Below are 26,534 nucleotides of genomic sequence, written 5' to 3'. Positions count from 1 at the left end.
CAAGTGAAAAATGATGCCTGACGAGTGAGGGGGAAAAAGTCTTCACAAATAATGTACCAATATAGCTCGATGAGTAAAATGTTTGCCTGTCTGGTGCACAGAACCAACATTTCTTGACCCCTGACTATACAGATGAATACTCAAAGCTAAAACACAACCAACCGTTAATACCAAGTAGTATTATATAAAACTAACATACAACTGCTACTAAAACTAAAAGGCTTCTTGTGAAATTTTGCTTCATGTGGCAAGAGAACATTGAGCAGTGTCCCATCTGAGGTTCTTAATGGACAAAAATGCATATATAGGATGCTTTATGTGGAAGGAGTCATGATGAAGAACTGAAAAGACTTCCCTAAATGCAGTAAGAAACAGTGGCTGGAAATTAGCTGTCATGTTTACCTGAAACATAAAAGCTGAAAATAGCTAGTTAGGAAGTTTAGGCTTCCGTATCCAGTTTGTAAGCAGCCCTCCCCCCCCCCCCCCCGGTTCAACACACACTACCACGTAAGAAAAATTCTAGCATCAAAAGGTCACTAAGCTACAGAGAGAGTGGGATGGCCAAATGTTCAGACTACTTACAATGGAATGTTCTTGTTGCACATATTTTGAAGTTTGCAGAAAAGTGTGCTGTCTTGCATATCTTGTTTGCTGTTAGAAGTATGCAGATGGTGGCATAAAATAAGTGTAGCTTTAAGTCCAAAGCAGCGGGTTTTTTTGCATACAGTTCTTTTTAATTATATGTTTTCATGCATGCACATATACACTTTGTGATTTTATGTTGATTAGGTTCTGCAAGAGCCTATTGTTGGCTAGGCTGGCAGGCTACACATTTTAAAATAAAACACTTCCCTCAAATTATTTTGTATTCCTTTCTTTGTAAACCCCACATCATTACCCCATTTCATTCTTAGAATGTGTTTAAAGGAAGTACAATTCTACATTTTCACAAGAGAAAACTTTTTATCTCTTTGGATATTTATTTATTTATAAATAAATTGTGGCCTTAACATGACTGAACATATGAAATCTTCACATAGAGTTTACTATGGCAAACCACAGAACACAGATGTGTGCTTGGAATAATGTAACACATTTACTATAATAAACAAGCCTGTAGAATACCAGAAGCTTTTTGATGCAAAGTAAATAATTAGACTTGTTTGTATTTTAGGTCATAAATGGTGGTGGCCAGGGTGATAGCAAAATGAAGAACTTACCTGTGCCTGTTTACTTGAGACCACTTGATGAAAAGGATACATCCATGAAGGTAGATGTTCGCTTCTTTAAAACATTTGTGAATGTTAGATCACGCCTAACCCTTTGGGTTAGGTTATGGGCAAATTATATCCCTCTACAAAAAGATCTCTACAAGTTCTGTACAACTGATTTTTTTAAAAAAGTTGCTTAACAAACTAACTGCTTAAATACCAGCACAGCCTCTTTCTGCAAACACCTGCAGAAGTATTGTTGCCTATCCTTATTCTGTGAATTGTTATAGGTTACATCTTCTAGAAAGCTCTACATAGCACCTTTAGCAATCTGAATGGGACTAGTAATGTGTTTGTCTCACATATTTAACACACTCATAGATAGTACATTTTAATAAGACATAATACTCTGTTTTTTATCAAGGGTTAGGGTTGATAAAGTTCTTTTGTCTTTGAAGCTGTGGTGCGCTGTAGGAGTCAACTTATCGGGAGGGAAGACGCGAGATGGAGGTTCCGTGGTTGGTGCCAGTGTGTTCTACAACGACGTTGCCTCTTTAGATGCAGACAGCAACAAACAGAGAAGTGCATCTCAGAGTAGTTTGGATAGATTAGATCAAGAACTCAAGGTAAGGGTAGATTTATAATTCATAAAAACACAAGTATTTTAGTTTATGGTACAAACTCTAAAAAGTTTGCACCATACTTGCTTGCTGGTTCTCAGCTCTTCACTAAATCTCAGCAGCTTACTGTTCAGCACAAAGTGTGTTGCACAGGATTTCAGTGTTGGGCTCAAGCATACCTTGCACCAGATTCTTTCCAACTTTGCTTGTATTGTGCTTTTTATTGGTTCTGAGGTCTATAAAGACTGGGCTGCAGGAGTATCCCTAGTAGCTGAAAGGTAAGGAAGTGCCAGTGCTGTGCCCACTTACTCTTCTCAGCCAAACAGATTCAACAGGCAGCGGACACTTTTGCTGCCCAGGCCTCAGCAAAACATTGCAAGAAGAGCCTGGCAGTCTTCTGTTATGCACCAACTGCGAGGCCATCATATTTAGTTTGCAAAGCACTATAGATTATTAAAATCACTTCCTGTATTTTATTGTTGAGTCACTGATTTCCATGGGAATTCATTGACTAACATCCTGACTAATGCTGTGCGCCTACAGCACTAGGGGTTCCGCTTCTGAAGCATGGATTCATGTGGAGAGGCAGGGAATGTCTGCCAATTCCCCATCCTTCCGGAAGCGCTCTGTGCAGTCTAGAAGTAGGTCCCTCAGGGCCATGCAGCCCTCGGGGATCTATTTCTGGGTCACACAGAACACTTCAGCAGGGAAGGGGATCAGCAAGGATCACACACACACACACCTACCTGTGCAAGCATCTGCACTACAGAATTGGGACCACTGGTGCTGTGCATGTGCTTCCTTTTGCTTGCACACATACTGTCCAGATGTCAACTACTGTGTGTTGCAGGCATCATAGCTTATTTACAGCATTTTCCTTACACTCTTTTGCCAGTCTTAACATGCTGTTGCATTGGATTAGCTCTTGTTAGCCTCTGGATTCCACAAGAACCTTTGTCAGTCCAACCCTTTATGCTGCTCACGGTACACTCATTTGGACAGAAAAACAAATACTTGCTTCTATAACACTGCCTGACCATGAAGATGTGGGCCAACATTTTCTTAAACGCCCTATCTGTTCAGTTTAGTTTATGAAAGCGTAGACTGACATTTTGCATGGTTATGAAAATCATGTGTGCAAAGTAACATTCTAAACAAGCTGCTTATAATTCCCCTGTTGGTCAGAAGTTCTGGTTACTTCCGTAAGTGCTTTCTCCTTTGGGGCAGTAGCGGCCGATGAGGGCAGTGCTGGGGGCGGCAGTGAGAGGCGCCTTAAAAAAAATTAACTAATAGGTGTTTGCCACCATTAGGGCAGCACCTTCAAGCTGCCTCAAGCAGCGGTGCATCACCCAGGATCCCGTGTGGGTTGGCGGTGGCCCCCTCGGCATCCCTGCGGGGTGGTGGCATGGCCCTGGCCTCTGTGCATGTGCGCAGAGTCCAGGTCCATGCTGCCACCCCGCAGGGATCCTGGGCGGAGCGCCTCTGCTTGAAGCAACTTGCAGATGCTGCCCGAACATTGGCAGACACCTATTCGTTCATTTTTAAAGGTGGCTCTCACTGCTGCTCCCAGCACTGCCCTCACTGGCCCCTACTGATTTTAGGCTCTATCTGTAATGAATACATCTGGCAATTCAATAGGTGGTGCTTATCCCCATACATTGACATTGTTCTTCCGTGGTTTTCCTCATACAGGACCAGCAGAAAGAGCTGAGAAATCAGGAAGAGCTATCAAGTCTCGTTTGGATCTGTACTAGTACCCACTCCGCTACAAAAGTTATCATTGTAGATGCTAACCAGCCAGGAAACATCCTAGATAGTTTCATTGTTTGCAATTCTCATGTACTTTGTATAGCTAGCGTACCAGGTAAGAGACTCGGGATATCAGTTCTTTGAGTCAACAAGGAGTTGTTAATGCCTTTCTTGGAGATGCTCAATGCCTCCCACCCCTATTAGATTCAGCTAGAATAATGAGCCGTTTCAGGTGGGCATATAATGGCCATAGTGTATTAATTGGTCCTTAGTGTCTGTCCTGGCCAATTCAAATCTTGCTGCAGGTTCCTAGGTAACACATCAGATGCTGAGTAAAGCATGACACCTCCCATTTAGTGACTGATTTTTTATTTATTTAAAGAAAGAATTTGCTGTTGTAGCTGAGACAAGGAGAGCTACTTGATTCTCTTTCTAAACCTTGGAGGTATTACGTTGTTTTTCTGTGTGGAGCCATTTATATCGTATATGGCTGAACCAATTCCACTAAAACAGTTCTGTGAATTATTTCTAAGGGGCAAAAATGCAAGCCTGTGTTGGTCAGAGGCAAGCTAACCCCATTTGAATCCTTGGCTTCTGGAGTTACTTCATAGTTATTTTACTCTAAATCCATTACAGCCCCTAGTAACTAGAGAAGTGAAGTTAATGTATTAGGAATAGCCCTTTGGGTCTTCAAAAACTAAGGTTTAGTTGCTTTTATATTAAAGCAACCACATATGTGACTGTTACCTTTTCTTAATATCCAGTTTTCAAATTCACTTCTGACTGTAATATTTCATTGAGAAGTCTAATAGACAAACTATACGATACAGCACTTTGGTTCAGATAACAAATTTTATTGTGTGATTCTTATGCTGTAAATTGCAAGTGTTTTGTAATAATTCCCCACCCTCTAAGAACACTGAAATGTTCTAACTGCATCCGAGGAATTGAATGAAATCTTATCTTTGTTTTAGGTGCTAGGGAAACTGACTATCCTACGGGAGAAGAAGGATCCCAGGAGCCAGACTCTGGTGTAGTAGACAAATCATCTTTGTGTGGCAGTGTGAACAGTAACAGCTCAACAGAAACAGACAGTCTCTTAGGAGGAATCACAGTGGTTGGTTGTACTGCAGAGGGTATTACAGGGCCTCCTGCTACCCACAGTGCCAATGGTGCCTCCCCTGAGACGAATAAAACACCAGGTATGAAAACATTTGTCATTTTTATTCAAAATTGAGCTTGGTGTAGCCCAATAAAGTGCTGAATGATCACTAAATTGCCAATGTTCATTGTATTAACCAATAGAAAATATTGCTTGCATTTCTCATGCATGAATGTTTCTGGCTGCCATTGGAATTCTGCTCTCCTCCAATCTGAGGATTGATTTGTATGTGAAGGGAGACATTCCACACTCCTGAACTGTATCGGAAATGGAAAATTTCCAGTGGAAAAATAAGGGCTGATCTTTGTCTTAATGGCTGGCAAAGGATGATGCACAGCAGGTCATAATGCCTTAATTGGGATGGGATGTGTGTAGCTTAGGAGGGGAGATGGCAAGTCAACACTTTGTTTACATGCCTAGCCAAGACACGCAAAACACTATTAGATTGTGAGTAGAAGGGAGAAGCTTGTATTTCTTCCCCTGTGATTCTCTTTAAAAAATAATCTTAGTGGCTCATTCTCTGCAGCCCTCCAGCAATGAAAGGAAGGTCCACAAGAAGCCTTCTGAATCCCTGCACTGAAGGCTTCTTTGTCCAGTGACCTGGACATGGAGGGGAAGGAGAAGCAATTTTCACATCTCTCCCTTTCCTCCAAAAGCTTTTCCCACTTGTATAAATATGTTCTTAGGGGTTGCACAGCCCTCAGGAACATATTTATTTGAATTACTTGACTTCTTGGGGCAGGGACGACATGCGAAAATCATTCCCCATGACTGGTTTACAGGCATAGTCTTTTAATGAGAGACTGCATTGAAAGGAGGAAATGGTGGTTCTTCTGTGTTGATCTCTGTCCATTACTCAGATGGGCTTTAGCTGGAGAGTGAAGGCCTAATCGGGAGTTTGCACTTCCTCTCTCCTGATTGGTAGCTCTTCCCCACCAATACTATGGGGTCACATGGCCAACCCTTGTCTCAGTTTTTCGTCATCTACTGAGAGACTAAAACCTCAGGCTAATCAGAGTTTTTTCTTCATCCATATTCTATTTTTAAAAAACAAAACCACAGACATTATCTTCCTCTGTTGGGATTTTTCTCTCCTCCCTCTGTTGTTTGTCCCTGTGTTTCTCCTTTTGTGTTTTGGTTTTACCCTAGCCCCCCTCCCTCTTCTTTGGCGTCTGCCTCACTTTCCCTCTGGGAAGGCTTTCTGTTAGTTTATGGCCATGAAGGCCACATTTAAATGCAAGGCGAAATACCCTTCTTCAGATGGTCATCAACTTTGGTCTGCCTCAGAGAAACCTATATCATGCAGTCATACGTGCATTGCTAGAAATTCACTAGACAGGCACACCGTAACAGGGTTGCTAGACTGCGGGCTTGGCGGCGGGGGGTGGGGGGAGTTCACTCTAGTGAAATGGACTCCTCAGGTTCCAAACGCTCTGTGGAGTCACTTCCCACCATGGAGCTAACAGGTGCAGAACCTCGAAGCATGCCCTGGCAGCTCCAAAACAAAAGGTAGCTCTGCTAACTGCTCCCTCTCTCTGGAGCATGTCAGCCCAGTTCCTTCAGGACCAGCGCTCTCGTCTGACACATGGGTGGCTGCTGTCCCGGCTCGGCTCTTGCCCACAAAACCTCCGTGTTCCAAGCCTAAACAGAAGGAACTGTGCTCAACTCGGGAGGAACCTCAAAATTATAAGAAGGTGCCACTTTCTTCTCTGGTGCTGAGTACTGCCCCAGCGAGCACTGCGCCTCTGCCACAAGAACCTCAGTCCCATGCATCAGCCAAAACACTCAAAAATGCATCCCTGCCCCACCATGTGCCACCTGATATTTTGACACCAGCTCCCGCTAGGGGTGTGCATGGAACCGGCTGGTCCGGTTCAGTTCGAGTCTGAACCAGTCTGGGCCAGTTTGGTCTGGCACCCCCTCGAACCATCCCCCCAGTCCAGTCCGGAGGGCTTTGTGAACATTTTTAGGTTAATTTAAAAAAAAAAAAAACTGGAGGGCAGGGGAGCTGGCGGGGGAAGGGGGAACCTCCGCGGACACCCCCCCACTGCCTCAGAGAAACCCCCCCAGAGGGGGTAAGTTTTTTTGGGGGGGGGGTTAACGTAAAATGTCTGCAGACCCCCCCCCCCAAACGGGACTGGACCGGGATCAAGATGAACCAGGGGTGGTCTGGCTTGACCCTGAGCCTTCGAACCAAACTGGTTTGGTTCCAAAACTGTTTACACATCCCTAGCTTCCGCCTTCAGGTTGACATATTCCACGGCCACTGTACCTGCACAAGCCTTGGATAGCTCATTCTCTTGACAAGCCTTCTCCCCCTTCTCAGATGCGGCTTCAGTACCCTCGGTTCCTCTATACAAAGAGAACCTGTTCTCTCCAAAGTGGAGGGCCCCCCTTGCCCCGGTCATGACTAATACTGGATCTCTCCTTCTTGGGACCGATACTGTTCAATGCTTCCTTGGGATAGATGCATCTTTGAGACTTATTCAAACACGTGCTTGCATTCATCCTGCTCCTCTGAGGGTTACGCCTCTTGCTTTGTGGATCCTCACTGTTACTATTACGACCTTTATGACTATGTTGGAAACCACCACAGACATCATTATGCTGGCCATTACACAGACATCATAATGCTGGTTCCTTGTAATAGATCCCTTTTCTCCAGATTGCACTTGAGATCGCGCTCTCTAAGCCATCATCCCTCTGCAACTTGACTTTCCAGTTGCCATGCGCTGTATGACAGGTGCTGCTACCCTCCATGTCTGAGCCGCGAGTGCAGGCCAAGGGCTGCTTCCAACGCATTATCTCTCCATCAACTAGTGCCAGCACACTGCTCGACCCTGCACCTTTGCCAACTCTGTCGCCCGTCATGGCATCCTCATTCACTATTGTTGCTGCCAAACCACTTTTACAGGGTACAATTGGAAGATTGCCCCTTCCTCCAGAAACATCCAACACCAAATTCTATCACCATGGAAGCAGCGCAAGCCTGGTCACATAACCACACACAACTGTCTGTGCCCATTGATAAGCAAGGCAGGAAGCTGGACTCCATCGGCAGGCGTCTTTATTCTACTTCCTCTGTGTTACCAAAAATCGCAAATTACCAAGACTTCATGTCAAAATACATCCATCTCCTTTGGGAGTGCCTTTCACCTGTTCTAGACTCCCTTTCTCCAGACCAAAAGGATGTGGCTCTCGCCTTGCAACGTGAAGCCTTCCACCTTAGTAACACCTCTAGACATACCCCTGATTCTGCTGCTAGAACTATGGCCAGCTCTATAGCCTTAAAGAGAGACGCATAGCTGCGCTCCTCCAGCCTTACTCCAGAAGCGAGAGTGAGGATTTACCCTTCAATGGGCAAGCCCTTTTTGGATCCAAGATGATACAATGGAATGGGTCCAAAAGCTTTGCACTATTGCACGATCTATAAGCAGGTCTTCTTCATCTTCTACGACTTCCAGATATAACAAGCCCTTTAAGGCACAACACTCCTCCTCATTCTCAAGCTGACCACTCTTTTCACCAACAAAGATTCCACCAGTATAGGAAGAAACCTTTTTGCACCTTCTAACGCTTTTACATCCTGGCCCAATCCAAGCCCAAATCTATGACCTTCCATAAGAAGGCATTACTATCTCCAGCCTGAGACATGATTGTGTCCATATTTGGACATTTGGAAGAGCATTACAACAGCCAATTGGTTTCTCACTGTTATAAGTCTTGGTTATGGAATAGAGTTTCTAGAGCGCCCTCCAAACCAATCATGGTACTTTGGGACGAGATTCACAGTTTACTAAAAGAAGGAACCATAGAACCGGTCCCTTCCCATCTGACAGATGATTTCTTTTGCCCCTACTTTACCATTCCAAAAAAGGATGGCGGCCTACATCCTCTCATGGTTAGAATACCTTCATCACTCACAAGAGGTTTTGTATGTCCATCATCTCAGAGATTCTCCCTCTGCTCATGAAAGAAATGTGGTTCGTCTCCGTAGACTTGGAAGACACATACTACCACATTACAATCCACTCACAACACAGAAAATACCTGTGTTTTCAGATAAACTTTCAGAAGTTCCAGTTCCAAGCCATGCTTTTTGGCTTGTCTTGAGACCTGAGACTCTACACAAAGTGCATGGCGGCAGTGATTACCCACCTTCAAGAACTCGGTATCCAAATATTTTCATTTTTGGATTATTGGCTCTTGGTTATGCAATCCCATGCTACCTTACGTAAGCATCTTGCCCTGGCTTTTCACTTACTCCAAAGCTTAGGTCTCTTGGTCAACTGCAAAAAGTTTCAGTTGCAACTGACCCACATCATAAAGTTTCTGGGGACAATTTTCAACTCTGTTCAACCCACCATTTACCTTCCTCCAGAGCGGATGGTGCACATAGAAGTTTAGCCACCTCCTTCCAAAGGAGTCCCCTGCACGGAGCGAGGAATATCCAATGAATGTTTGGCCTCATGGTGTACATGTTATGACAGACAATACAACTGTAAAAGCATACATAAATCGCCAAGGGGGCACAGAGTCTCTGACTCTGCTCCTGCTATCTTTGCAGATATGGGAATGGGCTCTTCATGATCGAACCTATCTTTCTGCAATTCACATCCAGGGTCGCAAGAATGTGCTGGTAGATGATCTGGGCAGGAAGTTCTCCTCCTCGCACGAGTGGAAGCTCAACCTTGCTGTGCTCCACAAGATCTTTAGGCTGTGGGGAAACACCATAGTCAGACCTCTTTGTGAGTTCTGAGAATCACTAGTGCAAGCAGTTCTATACGAGAGCTGGACTAGACAAGGGGTCCCTGGGAGATGCTTTTACACTCCAGTGGAACACTCACTACACTTTCCCCTCTGATTCCATTAATTCCACAAGTCCTGAAAAAAATAAAATCAAAAAGATATGACATTGCATATTGAGAGCACCCTGATGATCAATCCTTGCCTCCTACAGCTCTCATGGGGGTGCTTCCACTGTCTGCATTACCACCCAATTTTGCTGATGTAACACTGAGGCATTTTTCTGCATCCAGACGTCGCTTCCCTGCACCTAATGACCTAGAAGATCTGTCAGTTTGGATGCCTGAAATTGTGACCACTTTCTTGGCATCCAGCAAACTGTCCACACTCAGATCCTATGCAGATAAGTAGAAGAGGTTCTTGCTGTTCACTCAGTGCCATGAGTTACAGAACCAGACTCTGGCTCTGATATCCTTAATCCTCTCAGATCTCAAGAAGTCTGGTCTTTCTATGATGTCCATTATAGTTAATTTGGCAGCCATCATGGCACACTGATCTAGTCCTACTGATGCCACTTTATTTACACTCCCAGAAATAAAAAGCTTCTTGAAGGGCCTGGCCTGCCTTTATCTAGATGCCCCTACTATCTCACAAGTGTGAGACCTCCCTTAGGTCCTCACCAGTCTAATGAGGAAGCCTTTCAAACCTATGGCTACCTGTGACATCTGCTTACTGACCTTTAAGACAATTTTCCTCATAGTGATAACCTCTGCACAAAGAGTAGGAGAGCTCCAAGCCCTCCGTTGTGATCCTCCCTACCTAAACTTCCTCCCAGACAAGGTTGCACTTCATCCAGATAAGACCTTTCTCCTGAAGATGGTCTTCTCTTTTCATAGATCTCAGTTGATCACATTGCCAGTCTTCTTTCCTGCTGCCTCCACCAACGATGAGAGATCCTGGCATATCCTCGATGTCTGCAGAGCTTTGGCCTTTTATATGAACAGGACTTCATCCTTAAAAACGTCACCTTCTCTATTCGTCACCTGCCGGGAACTGAAAAAGGAGCATCAAGCTTCCTCTCAGTCTATCTCCAACTGGATCATCCAATCCATAGCACCTGGTGGGGGTTAACCCCCACCCCCACCCCAGTCAAAGCGCATTCTACTCTAGCTACCTCTACAGTCTTTGACAGGGGGTTGTCCTTGAATTCTATCTGCTGAGCTGCCACAGGGGCCCCTAGCTCCTTCATTACGCTTTGGATTTTTGGGCTAGGAATCTGCCTGATTGATTGATTTATATACTGCCCTTCCAAAAAACAAAGAATAAAAACAATTAAAATCAAAACTAAATCAATTAAACAATTAAAATAATTTAAACATTAAAATAATTTAAAACCATAAATCTAATTAAAAGTCGCTTACTCCGAATTATGACTCTGAACATACGGTTTTGCAGCCCATCTTCTCCTAACTCCCGATTCCATCGCCTGACATTACATTGAGTGTGTCTGCTGCCCAGCCTTCAATGCTGAAAGCTTGCAGTGCGCCCATCTGTGTGATGGACAGAAACCACTAAGAAGAACCTGGGTTGCTTACCTGTAACTGGGGTTCTTCTGGTGGCCAGCTGTTCATTCACACACCCATCCATCTTCACTGACACAGTGTCTCATAAGAATTTTTAATTGAGGAGGTAAAGGTTGGCCATGTGACCTCATAGGTACTAGAGGGGAGGAGCTACCAGTCAGGAGAGAGAGAGAGGAAGTTTGCAAACTCCCGATTAGGCCTTCGCTCTCCAGCTGAAGCCCATCTTTGTGAATGGACAGATGACCACCAGAAGAACCCCAGTTACAGGTAAGCAACCCAAGTTTCTTGGGTTCCATTGGTAAACAACTGTTGCTAAACTGGAAGCATATTATTCCCTTGCCTCCAAACAGAAGTAAATTGGGTAGAATAATATGAAATAACAAAATTACAGGTTCACTAGTAGATTACTGAAGAGACCATTATTGATTTAGTCGGGGAGTACAGGTGTGCATGGAACCACACAGCTGCGGTCCGGCACTTTGGAGGGGGTTCCTTTAAGGGCGGGGAGGGTTTACTTACCCCTCCCGCTGCTTTGCCCCCTCCAGCGCCCGTATTCTTTGTAGAAATGGGGGCGGCAGGATACCTCCCCGCCGCCCCTTCTTGCTGCTGCTCCTGCTCCATGCAAAAGGGAAGGCTGCGACAAGCCTTCTGCGCATGCGCACACGGCGCGCGAGCTTCACGTCTCTCTGACGCGACGGGTAGACCGGGCCTCGAGGCCCAGTCTACCCGTCGCGTCAGAGAGACGTGAAGCTCCCGCGACGGGTAGACCGGGCCTCGAGGCCCAGTCTACCCGTCGCGTCAGAGAGACGTGAAGCTCGCGCGCCGCATGCGCAGAAGACTTGTTGCAGCCTTCCTTTTTGCATGGAGCAGGAGCAGCAGCAAGAAGGGGCGGCGGGGAGGTATCCTGCCGCCCCAATTTCTACAAAGAATACGGGCGCTGGAGGGGGCAAAGCGGCGGGAGGGGGAGGGTTAAGTAAACCCTCCCCGCCCTTAAAGTAACCCCCTCCACCTGGACCGGACCAGCCAGGTCCGAACCGGTCCGGACCCAGAAACTGGGCCAGAAACTTTTGGAAAAGTCACAGCGCTGGAGGGGGAAGAGCAGCGGGGGGGGGGAGTACTACCCCCCCCGCCCTTGAAGCTACACCCCTCCCCCCGTGCCCATCCGAACCGGTTCGGAAGGATGCACATCCCTATCGGGGAGCTTTTTTTATATGCCTGTACACCCAGAGGTTGAAACGGCAAACTGTTAGCAGCAGATAGCTACCTGCTTATAACCCATTTGAACTTATTAATGCGGCTTGCTGAGGAGTTAAAGAAGAGAGTGTTTTGTTTTCTGTAAGGATGGAGAATGTGTACTGTAGTATTACAAAGCAAATGAGTTTCAGACAAGTAGATTCCACTGCTTGGCTTCCTATATGCATCCCTTCTCCTCACAATTTAAATTTGACTTCTTTGGAAGTAAAGTAGCATAGTGCATGGTGTAAAGACAACAAAAAGGTATGCAGGAAGAAGCCAAAGAATGACTTATGTGCATATACACCTGCTTCTTAGCAGTAGGGAGCAGAGTGATCCTTCAGGTTCATCTGTAACTGAAATATTTACCTCAGATGTTGCCGCTGAAAATGATGCAGTAGATGAGAATGTCCAAACAGCAGAGGAAGCAACAGAGGCAACAGAAGTCAATCCTGGCTCAGGGGAAGAAGTAGTGGATGTTGCCCAAACTGGAGTCTACACAGAGCACGTCTTCACGGATCCTTTGGGCGTTCAGGATACTGTAGAGAGCTCTCCAGCATACCAGCCCAGGTATGCCCATTTTTGCATGAGCAACATTTAGTAGTTGGTAAAGACAGAAATAGATTACAATCTATTTCTAATGAGAAATGTTTTATGTTTGTGGTATTGATCAGGCACTTGGAGATTTAATTTAAAAGACATGGAAAAGTAGGGGCATGAGCCACTTTGCTCATAGGCAGCTTGTTTTTGTCTGTTACCCAGTTGCTTGAGTTTCTTTCAAGTTCATCAGATCACAGTGCATTCTACACAGGGAAGCCTTTGTGGGTTCATTCAGCTTATCACTTCTGCAGATGGTTGTGATGTAGCAACTAAGGTGAAAGGGTTGGTTCAAATAAACAGCAGCTGCTACAAACACTAATGTTGAGACTACAGCAAGAATGTGTCTGCCCTGACATCACCAAATGGCGTGCAAATGTGATCTCGGCATGTCGTTTAATTGTATGTGGGGGGTGTTGATTGGAATCGTCTCTCACTTGGAGTTAAAGGATGTGCCAAGATAATATCAGAGCAGGTACATTTTTGACGTGGCCCCAACATTTTCGTGTGTAGTGGCCGCTGCTCATTTGAACTGGCCCAGGTTCTTTTCTCGGCTGCCGAGTGAGGACCTCTCACGTGGGTTATCCTTGCCTGCACACTCCAGAGGCAGGACAATCAATTAAGCGAAGCCTTTAAAAGGCGGGGAAGGATGACCCCTCCCAGTTCTTTTTGTCCTGCCTCACTCCAGAGAAGGTCGTTCCTAGCTAGCTGCTTTCTTACCTCTCTACCCTCGAGCGTTTTTTCCTTTTATTTCTTTCCTCAGTCTCTCCATTCCCAGCTTGTCCATTCTGCCTTTATTTCTTGTCTAATCTATTTTTTAAAAAAGGATTTATTCTTTCAAACGGCTACTCTTCGGTCTCCTCCCTCCCTCTCCTCCTCCCCTTTCTTATGGAGCAGAGCCATCAGGGCATTTTGCACGTTTGCATGCACAAGGCAAAGAAAACTCAGCAAATGCAGCCTAAACGGATCATCCAGGTCCCTCAAATCCATGCCGGGTCTTGGGATCCGCCGCAGCCCCCGTGGCTGGCGCCGGACTCTCTTTTGGGGCGGGGCGGCCACGGAACTCAGAAGAGAGCTGCAGAAACTCAGCTAACGTTCCTTACCAGGACGTAGAAGTACTCTTGCCCGCTCTCCCCCGACCCAGCTCTCCAGGCAGCCCAGATTGTGGAGCTGGAGGAGGCTTCCCCCTCAGACACCGAGGCCGTCTGCCACCCAGCTGAGCCCCCTGCTGCCCCCCCCCCCCCCCCGTGGGTCCGCTGGAGAGGGAAACACTGCTGCCCGTCTCCTCTGTCGCCAATGTCCTGGGCTCCTCGGTAGGCGGCCCCTCCACGACGTGGCCAGCCAGCCACGTAGCAACGGGCCAGTCTGACTCTTTCCTGCTGATCCCTCCCACGCGGCAGGCCTCAGCAGCGACCGTCAACCAGTTAGTGGCTGCACCTACTCACGAGGAGGCCAACAGCCACCATACAGCCAGACTGGTGAGTCCTGCACCTCATGGCTCCCCTCTCCTGGGCCCATCCAATCCTGCTAGGCTTCCCTCCGCTCCTTCTGCCCCAGTGAGCCTAGACCTTCCCCAAGATATGCCCATGGCCTGGCAAGCTTGGTCTGTGGAGGCGATGCATGCATCATTGGAGAGCCTCAAGCCCCAACATGCAAAGCATAAAAGCGCAAACGCAAGGAGATGCCTTCCCCTTCTTCTGGGGGTTCCTCCTCTTCCTCATCAGAGACCCCTGGTAATCCTAAGCGGTCCCACAGGTCTAAAGGGAAAAAGAGGGCATCCAAACTTAGCAAGGCCAAAAAATCCAAAAGAACATATAAATGTGGCCACTGCCATTCTAATCCACACTCTTCTGATATCTCTGACTATGATTCCCCAGACCCTCGCCTTCCCCCCTCGGAAGTGCCGGTGGAACTTCCTCCCACTTTACCACTACAGGCCCCTTTGGCCAGGCCTTCATCTCAACTACCACCCACCTTGGGTTCAGGAATCCCTATTCAGGACCCTGCCCCCCAGCGAAAAGGGCGAATGGTCTGACGGCCAGCAACCGGATTCATTCCAATCCTCCTGCAGGCTCCTGCCGCCTGAAGAGTTTTCTCAGCTCCTCCTGAAAGCCCTGCACACCCTGGGCCTTCATTCAGACCTTCCTAAGGAAGCTCCTCTTCCTTCTAGAGAATCTTTGGTGCTTCCTACTGCTGCGTCTAACCAACCTCTTTTTCCTCTTCCTGAGACTTTTTTCAGAGGTAGTAAAACAGAAACGGCAAGCCCCTGCTTTCTCCAAGAAAACGGCGGCTATCGTCTCTAAGCAGTATGCTTTCATTCCTTCAGCAACAGCCCTTTTTCAGACCCCCCCCCCCAGTCGATGGCCCGCTGTCCGCCCTTACCTCTGGGGCCATTCTGGCAAGAGATGGGGAGTCCTCCCTTAAGGACCCCACAGAAAGAAAATTTGAAGCGCAGCTGCGCAAGAACACTGACGCCATATCGATCTCCATCAAGGCCTCTGTTGCTGCCCCCATTCTTTCCAGGGCAGCCCTCCTGTGGTCTGACGAACTGCTTCAAACTCCGTCCCTCGAACCAGCGCGCCGCCTGATTGCATTAAAAATCCAGAAGGCCCAGGCCTTTATTGCTGATGCTACCCTGAACTTGGTGTGCTTCGGGGCAAGGGCCACAGTGACTAACATAGTTGCACGACGTACCTTATGGCTCAAACACTGGCAAGTGAACCAGACCTCCCGCACAAACCTGATCACTGTGCCCTTTACGGCTTCCAAACTACTTGGCGGTGAGGCCCTGCAAGAGATCCTAATCGACACAAAGGACAAAAAGAAGGTTCTTCCCTCTTCCTTTCGCAGAGACGATAAACGCCAGAACCGCAAAAACTTCCAGCCTTTTCGTTCCTTTTGCCAGAATTTCAAGCCCAGAGACTGTGATTTCCGTACATCCCACCCTCAGTGGAATCGACAACATTTCAACCCTCACAGTTCAACCAACAAGCAGTTCAGGCAACCGCCCAAGCCACGGCAGACCTCCTGACTCACTGCTCCATCGCGTGGGGGGCCGCCTAGCCCATTATTTCCACACGTGGGACTCCTCCATCTCCGATCGTTGGGTACTGGACTCCATCCAAAATGGCTGCAAGATTGAATTCACTTCACGTCCCAGAAGTCGCTTCCTTCCAACCCCTCGTTCCCGGTCTCACCGCAAACATTCAGCTCTGCTGCAGGCGATACTCCACCTCCTTCACATCTCAGCCATAGAACGGGTTCCAAAGGAACACCAAGGACACGGCATTTATTCCATCTTATTCACCGTCCCCAAGCGGGATGGCTCACTGCGCGCTGTCCTCGATCTAAAATTTTTGAACAAATTCGTCAAACGTTGCAGATTCAGCATGGAGATGGTCCATTCCATCTCAGAGGCCTTACACCACGGGGACTTTCTAGCCTCAGTCGACCTGACAGAGGCATACCTGCACTTCCCAATTCATCCAGATCATCGCCGTTTTCTTCGTTTCTCCTACAACGGCTCCCACTACCAATACACCGCCTTTCCATTCGGTCTCTCCTCCGCCCCCTAAATATTTACAAAGATCCTCGCTCCTCTACTAGCACACATGCACCTCCAGAAGATAAGGATCTTTTGGTACTTGGACGACATTTTGATCCAGTCACCCTCCCTTCAGTCAGCCCAAGCAGACCTGGACCACGTCCTCTCCACCCTCGATGCACATGGCTTCCTGGTGAACACCTCCAAAAGCAATCTCACTCCCTCCAACAGACTACAGCATCTTGGAGTGGTCATAGACACCCTCTCAGATCACCTCTTCCTTCCCCAGGACAGGATCACCAAGATCCAGACACTGATTCACCAAACCCTTCGTTCCAAGTCGACTCAACTGCTCTCCGTGGCACAACTCCTAGGTCTGATGGTCTCCTCCCTGGAAGCTGTTCCCTGGGCTCGCCTTCACCTCCACTCCCTCCAATGGTTCCTGCTTCCACATCAGGGTGCCATCGCCCTGAGGAGTCACAAGAAAGTGGAACTCCCTCCACCAGTACGTCTCTCTCTGAACTGGTGGCTTCTGGACTCCAACCTGACCAAGGGGCGGCCCTTCCTGGACCCTCCCCACTCCATCATCATGACCGATGCCAGCCTCTCAGGCTGGGGGGCGCAGTACATCAATATCTCTGCCCAGGGCTCCTGGTCCCCACCTGAAGCCAATCACAGTATCAATTGGCTCGAGCTCCGGGCCATTGGCCTGGTGCTCCTAGCCTTCAAGCACCAGATTCAACATCAAGATGTCTTGATTTGAACAGACAACACAACCGCCAAGGCTCATGTGAACCACCAGGGGGGCACCAGGTCCAAATCTCTTCATGCAGAGGTGGTCCTTCTCCTATCTTGGGCGGAAGCACACCTTACGTCGATCCTGGCCCATCACGTCAGCGGCTCTCTGAATACCCAGGCCGACTGGCTCAGCAGACAAGAGCTTCACCCAGCGGAATGGAGACTCAAACCCAAGATCTTCCTTCATCTCTCTCGCCGCCTAGGCCATCCCTCAGTTGATTTCTTTGCATCCCCAGCAAACTCTCAGCTCCCGAGATTCTTCTCCCGGTTCCCGTGCTCCGCAGCAGAGGCAGTGGACTCCCTTTTGTCTCCCTGGCTGAGGGAGCTCCTCTGTGCCTTTTCTCCAATACCTCTCCTCAGCAAATTTTCTGGGGTGTCCGCCTTCTCCACGCACAAGTAATCCTAGTGGCTCCCTTCTGGCCGAGGCGCCCCTGGTTCCCAGAGTTACTCCATCTTGCCGTGGAAGGTCCCTGGTTCCTGCCTCCCGCCCCAGACCTCCTCAGCCAAGGCCCAGTCTTCCACCAAGATCCCACGTGGTTCCGGCTTGCCGCCTGGAGGCTGAGCGGCTCTGACTGATCAAGAGAGGCTACACGCAAAAAGTCCTGTCTACGATACTGGCCTCTCACCGGGCCTCTACCAACCGCATTTACCAATCTACTTGGTGGGTATTCCTCCACTGGTGCAACAAGATTGGCACTCCTTCCGACCAATGTCGGATGCCAGAACTACTCCATTTCCTTCAGGATGGCCTAGACAAAGGCCTGAAGGCTAATACTATTAAGAGACATGCGGCTGCACTCCTTCCCCTTCTCTCTTCCTCCGTTCAGCATGACTCTCAGTCTCAGACGCACCTCCGTCGCTTCCTGAGGGGCACCACTCTTTTCTCCCCACCTGTGGTCCACAGGTTCCCATCCTGGGAGCTCCACAAAGTGCTGTGAGTCCTCCACGCTCCACCTTTTGAACCGATAAAATCCATTCCGCTCCGGATCCTGTCGTACAAACTCATCTTCCTAGTGGCAATCACCTCCACACATCGGATCTCGGAACTCAAAGCCCTCTCTGCCAATCCGCAGCTATGCATTTTCTCTCAGGACTCTGTTCGTCTAATTCCCGACCTGTCCTTCCTACCTAAGGTCCCTTCGATCTTCCATAGATCCCAGGATGTTCTGCTCCCGTCTTTCTGCCCTAACCCTTTTAACCGGAAGGAAAAACCATGGCACAAACGCGATGTACGTTGATGCCTAAAGACCTACATTTCCAGGACTGCTTCGTTCAAGTCCTCTGAATCCCTATTTGTGTCCTTTCTCCTGGCCTCCATGGTTTCCTCATCAACTCTGGCTCGGTGGATCAAGGCATGTATTGCGTTGGCCTACGAGGTGCAACACATTCCTCCTCCTCTCAGACTCACTGCTCACTCTACATGCTCTGCCACCACGTCTGCAACCTTTTCAACCAATGCACCACTGGATGAAGTATGCAGAGCGGCTACCTGGTTGTGCCCGTCCACATTCACACAACACTATAAACTAGACCTCTTCAAATCAGCCCAAGCTGCCTTTGGCAGGAGGGTACTTCAGCAGGTTCTTCTGCCCCAGTAGCCGACAACGCTCCCACCCAGGGTCTTCAGCTGTGGCATGTTCTACATGAGAGGTCCTCACCTGGCAGCTGAGAAAGGAGCATTGGTCACTCACCATGAAGGCTTCTTCTGGCTGCCGGTGTTGAGGACCTCTCGACCCACCCAGATCGTCTACGGCTACTGGTTCTGCACTCTCTGTATTTTCTTCCTGAGGGACCTGATTAACTATACTCTTTCCCTATACCTTCCTTAGCAGCTCAGCTAGACTAAACAAAACTGGGAGGGGTCATCCTTCCCCGCCTTTTAAAGGCTTCGCTTAATTGATTGTCCTGTCTCTGGAGCGTGCAGGCAAGGATAACCCACGTGAGAGGTCCTCACTCGGCAGCTGGAAGAAGCCTTCACGGTGAGTGACCAATGCTCCTTTCTGGCAGAAGGTTCAGGTATCTTCAAAGAGCTACCCGGTGGGTATCCGCTCCTCAGTCTCCATCTCAGCTTTTAGAAAGCATGTTAAATCTTGGCTTTTTACCCAGGCTTTTATATGATTGTCTCTGCTGCTGCTCTTTGTACTTTGTATTTTGTATTGTTTTTATACTTGTGTCTTAAATTTTTTAATCAGATTTGTCTCATATTTTTAGCTTAATATTTTAACTGTATCATTTTTATAATCTTGTCTTTAAATTTTGCTGTAAACAGCCTTGGGATTGTTTTAATGAAAGGCTGTATATAAATTTAACGATAGATAGATAGACAGATAGATAGATAAACTTCTTGTGGAAATGCCAGAACAAAAATGAGCTGTTACTTCACACAGATCTTCAAAAGGGCCAGAACAGAGTCTTAAAAGGTGGAGTATGGTTCTGTGTCTTTTTGCAGCCAAACGATACACTGCACATGAGAATGTAAAAGCAGTGTAACTTTTAATTCTGAATGTTCTTGGTTCATATAATGTTTAACCGTTTGATTTCCCCACCCTCAGCAATGAATCAGACTTGTATAAAGATGTTGCTGTATTGCCCAATGAACAAGATCTTGTAAGAGAAGAAGCACAGAAAATGAGCAGCCTTTTACCAACTATGTGGCTTGGAGCACAGAATGGATGGTAAAGCGAGAACTTCAAAACTGTTTTGCAAATAGAAATGCTTTATTACTACTACTACTACTAGTAGTAGTACTACTACTATTATTACTACTACTATTACTATTATTATTACTATTATTATTATAATATTTATTATTTATTACAGTGTTTGTTTTTGTGAACCGCTTAGAGCCTTTGAAGTCAAGCAGTATATAAATTAAATAAATAATATTAATAATGAGGGGAGACCCAACTAGCTACTAGATAAGCTGGAATTTGAAAGTGAGATTTAGATAAGGGTATTTTTTGTGTACTTTATTTTATTTTAATCTGCTTGGAGGTGTGTGTGAGTGTGTGCGCACATGCATTGTCAGTTTATATTCATGTACTGCAACTTTATTTGAATGTGAGCCACCTTAAGGTCACTTCTGTTTAGAAGGGCAAAGTATAAATTAAGGAAGCCAGTAAGGTGTCTGTCTTGTCATGGTATAGTATGGTATGGGATTTTTAAAAATGGAGGCATAGCAAGGTTGTTGGCAGCCTTGGGGGAAGCTGCCGAGGCCCTACTATGTCTCAGCCACGCCCCTTCTCCCTGTGTAGTCATGATGACGTGACTGGCATCTTGCCATCTCCAGCCAACAGAGACTTGCGTCGCCAGCTGGAGAGGACAAGCAGCTGCCATGCGTTGCTTCCCATCACTGGTCACGCCCGCTACATTGATGTGATGATGCAGGAGGAAGGGGTGTGGCTGTCACACAGTAGTGCTCCTTGCCTCAGCAGTAGGGGATGGGTGGGGAGTGCAGCTGCGGAAGGGGTTATAGCGTGAGGGGGCATCTTGGCAGGACTTTGCGCCCTGCAGCCCAGGGACATTAGCTGCTCCCTCTTGTGCTGCATTGTCCATACACCCAGGTGTAGAACAACTCACATTTATTTACCTGTGTTAAAGGATACATTAAGCACTAAAAGCAAGATAGGTTTCTGGGTAGAGGACCTCAGCAAAGCTGATCAAAACTAAATGCTGGTAGGATGACTTAATAAAGCGAAACAAAACAGTAATATTTGAGCTAGCACACATTCTTTTTTCTACCATTGTGATTTTTAAAGCTAATCAGCCAGCACTGATATGTTCAGATGTTAGCATGGGTTTTGTAATACTGGATTTTTAATTAATTCTGACTTCCATTGCAGTTTATATGTTCATTCTTCAGTGGCCCAGTGGAGGAAGTGTGTTCATGCAATTAAACTTAAAGATTCTATACTCAGTATCGTGTAAGTTACCACAAAATGACATTTATTTTTCCATGATTTTAAAATATAGTTTGCTGAGTGGAAAACAATTATACTAAATTTACCTTCTGTGAAGTGCTAGTTGAAGAAGAGAATGATGAACCGGCATTAGATTAGCAAAGAAATCAAAGGGTATGTTTCCTATCATGAAGCTGTCATAAGGGTATTTTCTAGGGATTGCTTTAGGTGATATAGCTCTTGAAAGCTAAGAAGGAAAAGTGTACAATCCAAGTTCATATATGCCTTACTAAGAGAGAGAGATCCAGTTATCTCAACCAGTGCAAGAAATCTGTGAGTGGTGTAGTACCCAGATCTCTCCTACCTCAAGCAACAAATGGTACTTTGGGGTACCAAAGTCTCTAGGGTGTGCTACATTGCATGTTGTACTTTACATGCATATTCCGTTCTTTGGTTGAGTTTATTGGCCTGTTCCGTGGTATAAAATAGATCATTGCTTAATCTATAGATCCCAAGAGTGTTGTTAGTGGTCAGGAGCGTTGCAATACAGAATTGTAAGTTGAAAAAAGTATTCGCCCACCATGAAACAGTAGATTGAAACCTTTCTGGACTTGGGCAAAAAAAGAGAGGAAAGAACTACTTTTAAGAGAAGAGGCATTGTGATGACTATTTCTGGGTAGACACATAATTGATCTCTTTTCATTGACTCCCACTCATGTGCACCTTGGACAGAGGTCCTGCACTGTGCAGCACTGATCCTGTTAAATGAGGGAAAGAGAGCACCAAGTTGCAGTGAGGGGGGCTGGGAGGATTTGATTAGCACAGCAATCTGCTTCTGCACTCCCTGTTTGCTCACAGTATGCATTTTACCTCCTTTTTCTTTTATCTAGACATGTAAAAGGAATAGTATTAGTTGCACTAGCGGATGGAACTTTAGCAATATTTCACAGAGGAATAGGTAAGGATTCTGTTTGGACATGCATGTATGTGTGTATGTACTGTGTGTGTGTGTGTGTGTGTGTGTGTGTGTGTGTGTGTGTGTGTATATACACACTTTTAAGAATTTTATTATTTATTTATTTTACATTTTTTTCTATCCCGCTCTTCCTCCAAGGAGCCCAGAGCAGTGTACTACATACTTAAGTCTCTCCTCACAACAACCCTGTGAAGTAGGTTAGGCTGAGAGAGAAGTGACTGGCCCAGAGTCACCCAGCAAGTATCATGGCTGAATGGGGAGTTGAACTCAGGTCACCCCAGCCCTAGTCCAGCACTCTAACCACTACACCACGCTGGCTCTGAAAGGTTCTTTCTTTTCAGACCTTATTTCCAGAGATTGTTTGCTCCAATGGGAAATCTTGTACTTCTCAGGAAATCATTTTATGGGGGTGTGGGGGGGGGGTCAGTATTCATTTCTGCTTTATTCTGTCTCCAAGAAATGCAAGGGTTTTTCCTCACATAGAGCTTGGTTTTTAGATGAATGTCATGGATGATTTTCTCCTGTTACTTTCTGTTTTCCTTTGCCCTTACAATGTGTGAACCCTAGAGAGACATTACACCTGCAGTCCTTTGGATAGCCAGGTACTGCTGCTTCTCCTGCTGTCGGTCATGTAGTTTGGAGAAAGATTGGTGGGGGTGCCACCCAGGCTGCTGTGATCTGTGGGAAGCTCCCTTCTAGGAACTGATGCTCCATAGAGCATGCTGAATGGCTTAATATCTCCTTTGATTTCTTCTTCTTCATAGACTTAAACCTACTGCTTTACAGATCAGTTTCATAGTCTCTAAAAATGTGTTTAATTATCTGTGTTGCTAGTTTGGGTGTGTTTTGCCTATCCAAGCAGTTCAATTATTGTATTCTAACTTTGCTAACTGATCAAAGAGGAACCATTTTTAAAGTGGCAATTCTCTTATGGGTTGAGCAACTATTGTATCCCTGCACAACATCCCTCCAGTGGTTTTGTTGCTGGTGTATACCTTGTGTTCCTTTTTAGATTCTGAGCTCTTTGGGGACAGAGAACCATCCTTTTCAAAAAATTTTCTTTGTAAACTGCTTTGAGAACATTTGTTGAAAAGTGCTATATAAATACTCATCATAGTCATAAATATAGCATTTCTTGAATGTAAGGCATCTGTTTATTGATACTTTATGAATTTGAGTGATATGTTATGCAAATAGTCTAAAGGTCTTTAAAACCAAATAGAAATGTACTAGTATATGTAACTAAATCATTGTGTTGGCAAATGTTAATTTGTGTACAAGTTTTTCTGACTCCCTCCATTTCCCTCTCTCTCTCTCCCTCTCAAAAAGATGGGCAGTGGGATTTGACCAACTATCATCTTCTAGATCTGGGCAGACCTCACCATTCAATCCGGTGTATGACTGTGGTACATGATAAAGTCTGGTGTGGTTACAGGAATAAAATTTATGTGGTTCAGCCAAAAGCCATGAAAATAGAGGTAAGTTAAAACAAACATTTAATCAGACTGTGTTTAGTAACATGCTTTTGTTCCTTTTATCCCTGTTTAAACTACTAAACTAGAGATGCTGATGCTAGCTACCGTACTTGTCCAACCTGGTGTTCAGTACCATGTTTCCCTGAAAATAAGACAGTGTCTTGTATTAATTTTAGCCCCCCAAAATGCACTAGGGCAATTAGCGGTACGTCAGAAATTACTGCTAGGTCTTACTTTCGGGGAAACAGGGTACTTGTATAAAAGTACCCCGGATGACTCCTCAAATATGTAAACATATACATTACTACGTTGGAACACTGTTCTGCTGAATAGATTGAAAAATACCTGGTCTATCCAGATGAGGATGGGCATTATAAAGTGAACAGAGAGGCCATATCTACCTTTCTGGCCATGAGGATAAATGTGTAGGCAGAGAACAATTAAAGATGACTGGAAGCAGGAAAATTCTGGGAGCCGGTCTCCTTTGAGAAATCTGCTGATTTGGATAATGGCCAAGCTCTAGAGCTCACTGCAGTGCTGCCATTTTTGTGTGCTGTGAGGCCCAGGATTCAGTCAGGGAGAGCCTGGGGTGAGAACTGGCTTAGGAGAAGGAAGGCTTAGTGGGAATTGAGATTGCGTGTTGTACAGAGAGATATCTGTGATAATCAAACTTAGACATGATTATGAATTCTAGAAAATAGTTTACTTTTTAACAGTAGTATTGATTCCTTGGCCAGGGGCAGGGAGAAACATTTCAAGGTCAGTAAAATTATAATACATAATGCATCACTGGTCCTAATAAAACAAGTCTTTTTCCTTCTGTGTAAGATGTTATCCTTGTCTGGTTTGCGCCTCCTCCTCATTCCAGAAGGCAGGGCTATTTAGGTTAGCTTTACTGTGGTCCTCATGTGTGGAAGGTGTCTTCCCAATTCTGGTTCTGCTTGCTCTAAGGCAGAACCTTAGAGCACGCAGAACCAGGGCTTCATGGGAGAACTGCTCCCGGGGGGGGGAGCACCTGACCAGTTCTCTCCCCTGCCTCCATATCTTCCCTGGTTTATCCAGTCGTGATGGAAAAGGAATCCGAGGCTTATCAACATTAAAAACAAACAAACAGGAAATCAGACTTTCTCCTGAGTTTCAGCTGCTGTTAGAGAGGAACTCCAGGGCTTGTCAGAGGAAGTGTTACATGCTGTGCCTACCTACAATCCACAAATTCTCCTTGTGGTAGCTCACAAGGTTTTTCAGGCCCTCACACAAAACCTCCTCTTGAGCATACACTGTCCATTTCTCTCAAATTACTTTTCTTAGAAAGTTCCATTCTTAAAGGCTATCACCTCCACCTCCCCATCCTGAGGAGTCGTCTCTCTTTTCCCTCAACACCTATCTTACTGGTGGCACAAACCATTGCCATTCTCCTCCATATACCTTTTCTGTTCCAGCTGTGAAAGGGCAGTCCTGAACGGACAATAAGTACTTAATTAAGACAAAAATGACACAATATAGCTGATCCTTTAGATAGTAATACAGATTTTAAAAAACCCGGGAAAATATACATTGAACATGTGAAACTTGTAGCACTAAGAGCAAGTTTTTGAATCTTCCTCAGTCAACGAAATACAGTCAATAATCCAGCCACGTTATGTAAATTATAAGTACGTTCCAGAGTCGCCCATAAATCCAAAGGGAACAGATAGTTTTGAAATTTTACTCCAATAGATAGACAAAATCTTTCTCAATCTTCAGATACATGGTTTTGTCATTTTGGCTTTGAATTTATTTTATTGGTATTTAAGATGTGTACCTTTTTTTATTTTTAAGACTCCACAATTTGAAAGTACCACCTATCTGAAGACTGAGAAAGACTTTGTCTATAGAGTAAAACTTCAAGACTACCTGCTCCCTTTTAAATTGATAATTTCCCTGAATGTATTTATAATTAATGTAATAAGTAGCTGGATTATTGATTGTACAGTTGTCCCTCTCCTATTGCAGGTTCCTCGGTCACAGATTTGAGTATCTGTGACTGAGAAATTGTGACTGCCCTCGTAAATTACGACCAGAGTATTCACGGTTTGGAGAGTGTTTTAAAAAAAACAAAACACCAACAACTCGTGGGGGGGGGGGTTGGCAGGGTTTGGGGATCTGTTTTTCTTTTACCTCTGCCGCTGTGTGGCGGCAGAGCAGTGAGGACGGCAGCGAGAGCTCTGCCCGCCTCCCAAACGGTTGGGCGCTGGAGGCGGCAGGAGGTCAGGTTCTGCAGGTGGCAAAGGAGCCCCTTACACAGGCCCGCTTTTCTCCCAAAAGCTACAGATCAGGTGTGGCCGTGAAAATGGCCTGATCTGTAGCATTTGGGAGGAAGTTGGGCCCTTGTAAGGGGCTCTTTTGCCATCGCCAGAGCCCGACCATTTGGGAGGTGGGCAGAGCTCTTGCCACCTTCCCTGCCGCGCTGCCACCACATAGCAGCAGCGGCAAAAATAAGGAAAAGATTTAACTTTCCCTCCCCCCCCATCGGGGCAATTTTCAGGCATCAAGGGGATTCTTTCAGTCGCGATTCCCCTAACCCCCTGTTTCCCAATGTCTCCCCAACCGCGAATTCGCCAACTGCAAGGTTTTCCTGGAACGGAATCCTTGCGGTTGGTGAGAGACGACTCTATTTCATTGATTGATAAAGTTTCTGAAACTTGATCTTAGTGCTTCAAGTTTCACATATTCAATGTATATAATCTCAGCTTTTTGTTATTTGTATTACTATCAAAAGGATCACCTACATTGTGTCATTTTTGTCTTTAACTGTTGTATGTATATTCCTATTCTATCGATAATATATCCTGTTTCACTACTTGTTAGGGACTTATTGATTGTCTGTTCAGGATTGCATTTTGTTTTGGGTACCTATCCCACTTCTTAACTCTGGCCAGCTGTGGCAGGGAACTGGAAAATG

General features: G+C 46.0%; 1 protein-coding gene across 16 annotated transcripts in view; it reads left to right on the top strand.

The window, feature by feature from the left end:
• The window catches only part of SPAG9 (sperm associated antigen 9), a 144,196-nt gene that overhangs the window by 95,936 nt on the left and 21,726 nt on the right, over positions 1 to 26,534 (top strand). For 15 of the 16 annotated variants that reach the window (XM_053290956.1, XM_053290963.1, XM_053290958.1 and 12 more), the window contains 9 exons: positions 1,175 to 1,270; positions 1,670 to 1,837; positions 3,524 to 3,695; positions 4,555 to 4,782; positions 12,679 to 12,874; positions 19,796 to 19,918; positions 21,086 to 21,166; positions 22,033 to 22,100; positions 23,448 to 23,596. In XM_053290956.1, the coding sequence (XP_053146931.1) occupies positions 1,175 to 1,270; positions 1,670 to 1,837; positions 3,524 to 3,695; positions 4,555 to 4,782; positions 12,679 to 12,874; positions 19,796 to 19,918; positions 21,086 to 21,166; positions 22,033 to 22,100; positions 23,448 to 23,596 (1,281 nt within the window). Of the gene's footprint in view, positions 1 to 1,174; positions 1,271 to 1,669; positions 1,838 to 3,523; positions 3,696 to 4,554; positions 4,783 to 12,678; positions 12,875 to 19,795; positions 19,919 to 21,085; positions 21,167 to 21,215; positions 21,317 to 22,032; positions 22,101 to 23,447; positions 23,597 to 26,534 lie in introns of those variants that run through there. The other variant, XR_008315240.1, reaches the window with a different exon arrangement.

Source organism: Hemicordylus capensis, chromosome 2 (genome assembly GCF_027244095.1).
Source record: "Hemicordylus capensis ecotype Gifberg chromosome 2, rHemCap1.1.pri, whole genome shotgun sequence".
Taxonomy (NCBI): domain Eukaryota; kingdom Metazoa; phylum Chordata; class Lepidosauria; order Squamata; family Cordylidae; genus Hemicordylus; species Hemicordylus capensis.
This window is presented reverse-complemented; position numbering and strand designations above follow the sequence as displayed.